Source organism: Myzus persicae, unplaced genomic scaffold, assembly GCF_001856785.1.
Source record: "Myzus persicae strain clone G006 unplaced genomic scaffold, MPER_G0061.0, whole genome shotgun sequence".
NCBI classification, from domain to species: Eukaryota; Metazoa; Arthropoda; class Insecta; order Hemiptera; family Aphididae; genus Myzus; species Myzus persicae.
In genome coordinates this window covers 302,439-315,437 of record NW_019102308.1, presented here as the reverse complement: position 1 = coordinate 315,437, position 12,999 = coordinate 302,439, and the positions used below count along the sequence as shown (strand labels likewise).

Sequence of the window (12,999 nt, the reverse complement as noted above, 5' to 3'; positions counted from 1 at the left end):
ACTCACTCCAATTTATTACTAATTTCATAGGTGTAATTATGTTGATCGCACATGATGTTAAATTTATCTGTTCGTCTTGTACTGTTGTACCAAGTATTAACTGTTTTGCTAAATTAGTTATAATATAATGCTCGTAATATATGCAGAGTGATTCATTAAGTATTTTCACACCCCCCCCCCCATTTTATCCTTTAATAATGCATTCCTTTAACTCTAGTTTGTAGAGTTTTTAAAAACTCTGAATAGCTATATTTTTAAATATATAACATATTTTTAAAAATATGTTATATATTTAAAATAAAATAAAATAAAATATTTTTCCAATTTAAGGAGTGTCCTTGGGTACAAACTTCTTTATTTCAATATTCTTATGATTTTGTGGAACATGTTGATGGAACGAGTAATTTCTAAGCTATTAATATTTATGACTGTACTAATAAAAATAATACTCAATAATAATTTAACTTACAATATTGAATTGCGTAGTTCGTTCATTTCGTTATACTTGGAAGAATTTTGTAATTTATAAAATTTGTTAATATCATTTTATAGCTTCCTTATCGGTTAGGGTAGTAGAAAAATAATTTGTTTATTATAATATAATCGTTATAATTCGAAAAAAAAATAGTTTTACCACCACAGGATAATCTTTAAATAGTAAAATGAATCTTAAAATTAGAAAATATGATTCTTACAACCTATACATGTAGGTACTTGAAAAATTCCAAAAGTCAGAATTTGGATGAATTCGTTATTAAAGTGGAGAAAAGGAGTCTTTTTTTGATTTCTTAGAGACTCCTACAAGATCCAATTTGCTACTTTCAACTAAATTCTCAAACTTGGAAATATAAATATAAATAATGTAAATAGTGTTTTCAGATGTATATATATATAAGTAAACACAAAGTAAAATAAATACATTTATCTCAAAATCTAAAATAGGGGTTAGCGTTCTCAATGAGTCTTATGTAAATTTAGATTGTTTGATCATATACTTTCATTAAGCAACTGCAACAAAATAATAAATAAACTGTAAAACAAAAGTTTTCTCTTCAAATTTAAAAAAAAAAACACTAAAATAGTTAATAATTTATAAGTAAATAAAATTTCACTATTAGACCAATCAAGTGTATCGTACACATACGTAGCACCACTTGTACATCATTCTGTTATCAAATTAAAAATAACTAAACATTTTAATTGTTTTCAATCACACCACTTGTAAGTAGCTGTATTTAGTTAGTTTTAATTGTAAATCAAACCTATTTACGTTAAATGCTTCATAAATATCCTTGTAGTTAAAATACTTTCATATTTTCATATAATCTATACAAAAAAGTTATCAAATTCAGATTTAGTTACAATTTATTTGTTACACGAGCAATTTACTAACTATATAAAATCAATAGATCATGGAAAAAAGCTTAAAAAGCTTACAAAGTTGTTCTAAATCTTAAAATATTCATTTCTAACAAAATAGTTATTTTTATTATTTATTTATTAGTGATAAGTAAATAAATTATTACATAAAATACCATAGGGAAAATAATAATTTATTTATTTCTTTTGTAATCCCAGTGGGAAATTATACTTATAAGTTATAACACTATATAGCTGCTTAAGTCCCCTGATAAACAGACACATTTTAAGAAATGGTTCTAAATTGCCTACTCATTGCGCCGTCTTAATTTAATTTTTACGTTGTCATAAAAATATCAGTATAGAAATGAAACCTAGTTTTTATAAAAGACTGAAAAACCATGTATAATGTTTGAATTCCCATTTATGCCTTTATATTATGAAACGATTAAAAACTAAGTAAGAGTTGGGTAATAACCTGTGGATGGTTTGTCTTTGTAATACTAGTAGAGCTATATTATATATTATTATTGTGTATATTGTACATTTGGACTTAACAAAAATATTTATTCTTTTGAGAGCAAATAAACTGCTTACGAGCTTATGTACATATAATCGTATCTCAAAATGAAAATCGTCCTCTGGCGAGTGGCGAGGTAATCGGGGTGTATAGGATAACACGAACGCTAAACAATTATTGGCCTGGGTCTTTTTATTATAGTCTTATAGTGTTAATTTTTGTAAATATACACTTCATTTTTTAGATTCCGAACGGAGCAATAAATGTAAGTATTGGTTTTACAATAATGACGTGTGTTTTTTTCCTATAATTTTTTGTGTGTCTGAACTTTTGAAGGCACTTTTTATTGTACAAAAAATGTTCTAATGTTCAAGTTAGATTTCTGGTAGAAAGTTTATAGTGTGGACATGAGGGTTAAAAAAGTACTATTAAAAATTCAATTAAAACAAAACTAGTTTTTGACAATATGTATTTTGCCTTATTCATTTGATTTGTTACCTCATAAGTTTTCATTACAATAATTATACAATATTTTATCACAAAGCTACATTATTTTGTTTGAGGTTTTGGATTTCATTTTCGACTGTGTTCTGACTATTATGTAGTTAAATGTAACAGGTAATACAGTGTTATAATATTGAACTATAATTGTTTTGTTATATAGACGACAATTCATTGTAACGATATTTAAATAATATTGTAAGATAAAATATGAACAATATTTGAACACTGCAAAGCCGACCACCATTCCAGTTTAAACCATATTTTGATATAGCTGTTATACTATTGCTGATAATATTATGTCTGACATACATTTTAATTCAAATTATATAAGTAAATCAAACTGAGCCAAATAATTATATACGGTAATATATCAAGTGATTTACTAATCATGCTCACTCCTATTTATATTACATATGGATTTTACATGTCTATATTATAACTAGTCTGCTCTAAAAATACTATAAACAATCATTGGTATAGCAAAAAGAAAATATTTTGACAAATATTGAAACATATATATATATACATATATGAAACGTATAAAGCAGTTAACGAACCTTTAAATTTTCATCATGCAAAGACAATACTAATAGGAACATTCAGTGAAAATTTCAAGTATCTGCGGTTGTCGGTTAGGCATATTCGCATAATGGTTATTATAATAACTAGCTCAATGATTCGCCTTTTGAAAATTAAATTTTATAATATGTTTTTTTATTTCACTATCGTGTGTTTTCTAACCTACATACTTTGGGTCCAAAGTTATGTCAGGCACGTTATTTTTCATTGCTCTTACCATTGCATTATTTCAGATTTGGGTGGTGTATATTTAAAAAACTTCAAACTTATTCTTTTTTTTCAAAAATCATGTTAAAATCATACATTACAAAGGTAAAAGTTTTTAAACAATAAAGTAATTAAAAAAAAATTGTTAAGGATTGTTAAATTGTATTATGAAAAACTAGGTTTCATCGTTTTAAGAATAAACATAAATAGTTTATAAAGATATTTGAGGTCCGGCTTCATTTTTAAAATGTTGCATTTAATTTTAAAAAATTTAAAATTATTTTATCATCGCTCAATTGATGTGATATAATATTAGTTCCTATACATAATAATGGTCAAAAGTTTAAAATTTCTGAGGTTTCCAATTTTCAGGGAAAATTTATTTTTGTAAATATTTAAATAATTAAATTACCCACTTCTATTAAGTAGGTATTCATTTAAATACATTATACGTATATATAGTGGAATATAATATATATATATAGTAACCAGGTGGGTATACAAGGACAAACCTAATGATTTATTGATTTAAAATAAATGCATTTTCAGTTAGTATTTTTTATATCTATATTTTGTCATCGTATCATGCATTTATTAAATATTCATACAAAGTAATAACTATAGGCTTAATATTATATTTTACAAAGACTATTGAAAAGTTTCAAACATTTCAGAAGTCACGAACTATGATTTAAAAACTTGAAAATCGTCTAATCCACCCATTTTATAATTACAAGACCGTATCGGGACAGTATAAATAAAAATATATTGTAAACTGGCAGCATTTTATCGTAAACATGTTTTAAATGTGTAGTAGAGACATTTTTTTTCAAATTTTTCACTATTAATACACTGTTGTATCAGGAGAATTCGCGAAATATACACTGTACAGAATTACACGAACATTATTTCTTGTGGCAGGGAAGCACCGGGGCATGTTGTGCGCAACACTACTTGCATCCATGTGTGTTCTATGTCGTACTTATGCTTTTCACAAGAAAATAATATTATTTTAATTACACTGTTCTATTTACACTATCTGTTCTGTGTGTTTTATAAACTATAAAATAATACTCCATAACTGCAAATACACACTTATAAGTACGAGTTGTCAAATTTGATAAATATTTATTGAAATATAACAGCAATAATTATAAAATCGAAATCGATCATCACGATCTTGAATTAAAATTAACAATGCAATAACAATACATTTATACGCATACGAAAAGAAAGTTTTGAGTTTAAGTTTTTTTTTTTTTTTTTTGGAAGTAGATATATAGGTACTTGTGACGGAAATGTACAATTATATGTTATTACAGGTATATAAGTACATTGAAAAGTCCAAATACGTAACATGTCCGGTATATGGTCACTATACGCATAGTACGTGACACAAAGAAATAAGGATACATATATACATACTGTATTTAATAAAGTGTGACTAGTGAAATGAGCAAGAATGAATGAAGAAAAAAATAACTGTCCGACGACAGTGCGCTGCAGCAATTGTAGCGGGAAGGTGGTGGTGTTAGATTTCTACGGTTAGTGGTCCGTGACACCCTCCGTGCGGGAGCGATGGTTAAACACAAATCAAAGTGGTTTTTAATAAGTTACCTGAGTAATAACCATTCGAAGTCCGGCAAATGCGTGCTGTGGCCAGTCATATAGATCTCCAATAGTCGTCACGTCAACATGGCGCGCCGTCCAGAGACCGTGCAATTTTTGGCTGTCGTAAGTTTACGAATGGGGTTTATTTTCTTTTCTTTTTACAAAATAATTCCTATGTTTAGTTTTACATTTTTCACGATTCGCAACGACGTGATGTCCATCACACGCGTATACAACTGCAGCAGACTGCAACACGTCTGCATGTGTTATTATGACTGTGTTTTTTTTTATGTTGGCAGATCGTGATCGTCGTACAACATTTGACTCATTTGGTCGAATGCGAAGATAAAAGGTAAGTTATACTACAAGAACTAATGGTTCAACATTTAATAATACAATTATTTGGATGTTTGTATCCATGAATAATGTAAATAATATTATACATAATAAAGATAATATTGAATTCATATCTGTAATCTCTGGTGTTCGACAGTAGTTATGCATCTGAAAAGTAAAAACCTACTTGATAAGTACTATTTTATTTACTTTACTTTTTTGGAAAACACGTTGGTATCATAGTTGAAAAGGTTCACAATAGTTAATAATTCCATAACGATAATTAATTATGCTCAAATGTTTTTATATTAAACACATGTTCAAATAATGTTTCAATAATTGTTTTACTATATTTTTACACACAATATTGTTATTGTATCATTATTTTTAAATCTTAATACGTATTAATAACTTAGGCATATTCTTTAAGTATACCAACGCGTATACCATATGTGGTTACTGTGTAAAAACTCTTTCAATTGGAAATCACCAGTATGTTCATACAGAGTATACGTTTGGTTATTTGGTAATTTAAGGACTTTTAATGTTAATATTTGTATTATTATATTATTATATTAGATGACGTGCCACGTGCATAATTTAATCAGAATGCTGAATGATCAATGGTAACAATATTAATAATATTTAATGAAAAAAAAAGTTAGTTTTAAGTATTTTTAAATTCAAATTATATTGTACAAATTGGTGTTTTTTAAGAAATATAGTAAAAAGTTATTTAAGGTTTATTCAAATCAATAATTTTAATTTTAAAATTAGCCCACGCCGTAGTATTTTCAATGAAAAGTCTGTTCACCCACCCAAAAATCACAATAAAACTAACATTCATCGTACAGCATTTGCACTTATCATAAATAATTATTTTAAAAATTGTGTAGTAAAAAAAAAAATTAAAATTAAACTTAAAAAAGAATATTAAATTATGTAAACGGTTAGTCAAATTATTGATAATATTTTTAAAATACTTGTTATGACTAAGACTGCGGCCATTAATCTATATATTTTCTTTTACGATTTCATGGGAGATATAAAGATAGATCAATTTTTGTTGAATTTAACTTCTGCATAATAATATGAATAGGTACGCAGAATGCATTTTGTATATTTTAATGCTCTAAGCATGAAGCTGATAATAACGTTTTTTACATATTTTCTTGTTTGTTCATATTTTATCTTTATATATATAATAATTCTACTGTGCGTTTGTATCTCACTGAACTCCTCCTAAACGGCTGAACCGATTTAAATGAATTTTGTTGTATGCGTTTGGGTGATGCCCTGGATGGTTTAGATTCAAAATTGGACCCGATAGGTCCTACCCGGGGAGTCGCTCAAACAGGGATTTTAAGATTTACAAAGGAAATATTTGTTTATATACGGTTGGTATTGGTTATAGGAGAAATATAAATATATTTAGTAGAAGTTGGTATTTTTTTTTTTGTTTATTGGTTGCTTGCAGTGGTTCATCGAGCAGATCAGGTATAAGCATGCATACAAATATACAATTGAATTTTCGCACATTGCCTACCAAGGTGGCTGAGTTGCACTAATAGCTGCTCTTCGGCGTATCCACAATAAAAATAAAAATAAAATTTATTATTTATATAAAGTACTCATCAAGCCTGGTCCGTATCCACAGCAGGTAGGCATAATACACTGCTCGCATCACCATCGAGTCTCATAGAGAGTTGGAATTTTAAACGGGCAACAAAGTGCACGGGATCGGCTAGTAATTTATAATTTTTTTGGAATTATTTAGAAACCTGTGATTTTACCTTTCTACATTTTAATTCCAATAATTTTCCAAAGACAACTGAGTTTTAAATTGTTATTGTAAAAATATAACTTATTTACTTGATTTTATTTATGATCTTCAAAGTTTAAAAACAAAATAATTTTTTTAGTGAAACATTATTCATAAAAAAAGAATAATGATGATTAACGTAATCATAACTAGATTTAATACAATATTTTTCATTTTAGTCACTGATATTTTTAATTTAATTCGTATAGTTTTGTTGCATTTTTAGAAATTTGTAATTTATAATACTATATTGTACCTATTCTTGATGCATCCGTATTCTTACAGTTACTTAGTGCATATAATTTACATCACTGATATAAATTAAATCAATTTATAATCAGTTAAAAAATATATATAAATTATTATTGATTTTCAGTACCTATTTGTATATTTATGTATTTAGTACTCTGTAGATAATACAAAATAAAAAGTAGTAAGTTTAATGAGAGATAATTTTTTTTTTTAACAAGTATCAATGAAATAAAATTGACTCTTTTGACTATTATGAGTTGTAAACTTAGTTGTGTATGCGACTAATGGTGTCATTGGTTGATGTATTTAACACGATACAAGTATATGAGAATTCGTAGCAAAACTATTTGAATCATCTATTTATTCAAGTAGACATCGACCGACCATTGATAGGCACATAATAATAATTACTGCAAAATACTGCAAAATCGGTGTAAATACTGTTGAACCACAGCAGAATCATGAACATTTTAACGTATGTCTAGCAATTGTGTAGGTAAATGTTAGGTACTTCCCATGTTTATTGAAAATCTAATAAATTATATAATGTTTTGCAAAAACCGATTACGATAAATTAAAACCAAAAATATATTTGTTTTTTTTTTAAAGCTTATGTATCTATATCGCATCAATGGGTTTAAAGTGTGATTTGTTATGCTGTTTTATATAACTGTGTCTGCTATGCAAATCTTAACGCTAGTTAAATCGTAATATTTTTTTAGAAACTAAAGATATATAATTATGTGGATCTGAATACCAATCATATAATGGACATTATTATGTAAATTCAAAAATTACACTAGGTTTACAGGTATTGATGTTGTAATCATTAGCATATAATATACAAGGAAGGATGTCTCCCCCGCAAGACTAACAAACTTATTACCTATTTCTATATTACTTTATTTATTATACTCAGGGGTTTTAAGTGGGGGAGATGAAGGGGGACCTCTGAAATTCTTTCCCACTTTAAGCCCTCATTATACTAGGTACATGTTTACGTAAAACATTAGCGATATTGATTTTATATTGTATGGTTCAAAGATGTTTCGTTTTAAAATAGTTAAAAGTTCACTATAGAATCATATTATGTAAATAAAGTGATTGCAGTGCTTTATATATAACGAATTAAAGGTTCACTAAAGATATTTTTTTAAATACTTTTACGTTGGAGAAAAATATTGAAAATTCCGCAGTTTATAATACACGAAATTAAATATCTACGTTAGTATAATTAACTAAATTAATACATTTATTTGTTGCTTTAATAGTAATATAGTACTTATGTGTCAGGCACAAGTACATAAGTGTTTAATATGCGAATGGTTAGTGTTATGACATTAACATTTAGTTGAATAATAAGGTTAGCATGTTTATTATTATTATTATTTCTTTTTTTACTAGCCATTAATATCTATTATTTGTTCAATAATCCGACACAAGTATTAAAATAAAAACGAATTATGTACTCTTGTGTGACGAGTTCTGGTGTACCTACTAGACATTTTAAGCTATTCGATTGAATAATAGAGAATCGCTTGATTGCATTTCAATGACACGTGACCGCGTTACGTTAGAAGTTTAATAAACATTTTGTTACATAATACTTTGTCGGACAGGTGTGCCAAATCTCTACAAAAAGTGATCTATTGATACATTTTAATGTAAACGACGAGACACGAGTTATGAATTAAAATTGAAATTACAATATACAGTGTATGGGTTACCTACTTAGCAATTCTACTACTATTGAAAAATTATGTTCTGAAATAAAAATGTCATCTACTCTATAAATAATACTAAAATAATAGAAGCATAGCCGTATAGGACGCTCACAAGTTGGTATAATATGATGTAGCTACTTTATGAATTCAAAATAAGCTAAGGGTGAAAATAATATTGGCTGTATGTTGTGTTACGAAAGCTTGTTTTTATTTATTGTTACTAATGTATTAGTTCGTAATTTTATTCATGCACACTACGACCTCATATTTTAAAAATATAATGGGAACAAATATTATGCGCAGAAAAATGTTTTAACAGCTGTAACGGTTTTACATAAAATAAAATAAAAATCGATGTAATGTTAAAATAATGGTAATTGTAATGAAATTTATAAGAAAATATTCTTCGTGTAAAACTGTATTTACAGTTTTAAAAGCTTAACATCAATTAAAGTAGTAATTGATTTAATGTCAATTCAATGGTAGGTTGGGTAAGGGATTATGGAAAAATCTGTATAACGTATTACACCATAGTTAAATATTATATTAAATGAGAACTAATAATGGCTTTGGCCGTTGAAGGGCTTAAAGACGAAGTACAATTTTCTTTACAAATGATGTTGAAACTGATAACTTAAATAAATAGCATTGCAGCAGCTGATGTGTACCCTTCCTACTTGGTTACTGATAAAAAAATGTTTAAATCCCGTAGTGAACAGTAAATATCTGGGAACAAAAATTACTGAAAACTTAATTCATCTACCCTCCCTGTACGATATTTAGTGGTGCATCTTTAATAATAAAATAACATTTTGTATAGTTTTGTTATAAAGCTTTAACGCATTAATAATTACATACATTTATAAAAATTAGGTACAATAGTAACGTCTTCTTAAAAGACAAAAGCTGTGGTTGAGGAGAGTGCATCTAATTAGAGTAGATAAAATGGTTAGTAATATATTAATATTAAATATATATTATATAGCCACTACATAATATTTTAAATATATCTATAACACAATAATAGGTTAGTTAGGAATAATTGTGTTAGTATGATTTTTATAAAAAGATTATTGTAAAAAAACATTAGTTGTATATTTTCTAAGCACTTTAAAACTATTGAAATTGTGAATAATATTGTAGTTTTTTTTAATCTTAATCCACGGCAGATATAGCCATTATCACTTTGGTGGGGGGTTATGGTTGGTTGAAGAACACGTGAATGTGTGGCCTAAGATTCGTCACTATAAACTTGGGTGGTCAGCCAACTGAGAACTAGCGACGCCGGCTGATTTTTCAGAATACGTTAGTGACTGAGGCCTACCAACGAGTCACACTAGACCCCGATATTTTAGTTTTTACTTATATTTAATACAAAATTGAATGAACTTATATTTAGAGTTTTTAGCCCAATAGCTGTTTTCATCTTAAGTACATTAATCATACTACGATTAGACAATTTAACGCATAAGTGTTAGCCTTAAAGCTAAATATTGTAATTGTAAATGTACTTGAAATAGCACTTGATGTGCTGAAATATTTTACAAATAATAAATAAAGAAAAAAAGACTTTAAGCGGGCATTGAAGTTATCATAACTTAGTTATGACATGAAATATCAATGCAAGTATTATAATACTAATACATAACACTGAGCAAACTGCAAATGAATTTTTCATGCAATAATTTAAAGCTTAATATTATCTCACCGGATACCCTACCCCATGCATTCACCTACACTCCAGGATAGAATAATAGAAAAATCACCTAATTGTGGGTTATAGCGTGATGCTATAATATTATAATTATTAAGAGTGTTGTTCACGCCTGGTTATTCTTGTCCTCAGAGTCGTTATTTTCATGCCCCGTCGGATCAAGACGGTGCACCATCACCATCACCACGTGGTGCTGATGGACCCAAAGACGAAAACGATGAGGCACACAAAACCATACTTAGATAAGTCGTTGTCGTCGTCGATCACGTCCTCGTCTGCCGAGGTAGACTACCAGCAGCAACGGGACCGCCATCGTCATTATCAACGCCAACGACAGCAGCAGCAGCAACAGCAGTAACAGCAGCAATCTGAGGAAGCCGAAAGTCATCCTCTGTCATACTTCCACCAGCGAACAACGGTGAGGACCGGTGACCCGAACACTGTGCAGTATCCTGTATCGCAAATGCAACCTGCAGTGATGCAATTGCAGCCTTTTCAGACGTACTCAAGTTGGCCACCCAGGCAGAAGAGGTCCAAAGTCATTGCCAGACTGCTGTACACCCATGATGATTGAATCCGTTTCGTCGTATTGAAAATGTATTTATTTTCCACAATCATCGTCCGTTTCATTTAAAGCACAACGACCCCTGCTGCATTTAATTTCAAATTTTCACGGTTGTATACCATAATAATAATATATTATTCCTTTAGTGTGCATTTAGGTAGGGTATAGATCGGGGGTGCTATGGCGTCAAATCATTAACGGATATTATAATATTTATATTTAGAGCAAACAATGTTAAATAATATAAAACTCGATAATAGTATTTCGTTTCTTTCGAAAACTCGGTAATGTCTCACAACATTCAATTTTCAAGGCACTTGATGTGTATGATTACCATTCCACACTAACCTCATAAAAGTTGTTTTAAGTACGTATAGATCGATGTCTGGCAATTTGTTAAATATCTACAATAGATTGAGTATTCCCAATAGCAATGTTTTTTTAAAATTATTCTCGACTATCGCCATTGGGTTAATATAATAATAACATTTGTAGTAATATAAAACATTAAAACATTTGATAATTTTTCAAAAAGTCAAAATAACAGGTCTATATTATAATAATATTGGCTTTATGGAGTCGATACCACATTACCATTGCATATTAAATTAATACCAGAAAATATAATATAATGCCCATAAATATATCTAGGTTCTATTATATTGTAATACTAATGTATAATCATGTTACAAAAGTAATAATATTATGAACTATGTATATAGTTACAATGAGTAATTAACAATAATAGTATTTTAGCATTTAATTTTAACTGTCGATATCCTAGATACGTTGTCCACCCCATTTTACGTTTAAAAATTTTATAAACGGGTATAGATATAGGAATATGCAATGTACATTTATTAAATACTGTACTGCAGTGCAGTACGCGTATCCAAAATACGCGATACGCCTAATATTTACTTTATTTAGTTAATCAGTACAATATAATATTATACCTATAAAGAATAAGACATTATTAAAACAATTGTGTTAGGTTACTAAGAATAATATCAAGTTCAATATTTTTATCTTTCAAATCGTTTATATTTTAGCTATATCTAACATTATGAATTTATTATTTCAGATGACAAGTTTTGTAATTACTAATGAGTTCAGTTTGTTTAAAAGTAGATTACAATAATATCGGTATTAAGGACATTTTTAGCATCAGTTTGTATTCAAATTATTCTAGAATATAAATATTATGATTTTCTAATGATATGAAGTATTACCTATGTAAATCATTGTATAAAATTGTACTAAAAATCAAAGATATTTATTCAAATGATTCAATTATTTGTAATTCAGTTATTCAAGTTGATACTGTGCACAAAAGAAAATTAATCATTAATTCATTTTATGAAGTAACACCTATGTATGATTATTGAAATCTCAATATTTTCGGTTCCGTTAATAATATTATTAGTTTAAAACTTTTATTTTAGTGTAAAGCCGATTAAACATTGGTCTAAAAATATCTTATACTTATAGTTTTTCAACAGTTTGATTTATTTTTCATAAGAATTTATTTTAATGGTGACCTCACAAAGCATATAATGAGAAATCAAATTAATTTTTTTTATAATAATATCTTTTTATACTACATTGAAAAATATATAAAATAAAATATTGTAAATAAAAAAAAACCCTCAAATGTTAAACTAATAATTGATTATAAATAATTTATAAGCAGCAATTTTAATAGTTTAAAGAACCGGAGTAGTAAGGGCACAGTACAGTAAAAGTTCATGGAATGTCCTCTGCCAGTCCACTCCTCAGTCCTCTCCTCTTATTCAAACTTTTATG

At 27.9% G+C, this 12,999-nt stretch overlaps 1 protein-coding gene across 1 annotated transcript; it reads left to right on the top strand.

The window, feature by feature from the left end:
* Positions 1-4,701: 4,701 nt before the first annotated feature.
* On the top strand, positions 4,702-11,889 carry LOC111031807 (forkhead box protein P2-like). The gene is given in 3 exon segments (XM_022311908.1): positions 4,702-4,903; positions 5,080-5,132; positions 10,761-11,889. Coding segments are annotated over 3 exon segments (534 nt in total). The 5' UTR covers positions 4,702-4,864; the 3' UTR covers positions 11,203-11,889.
* Positions 11,890-12,999: the final 1,110 nt, after the last annotated feature.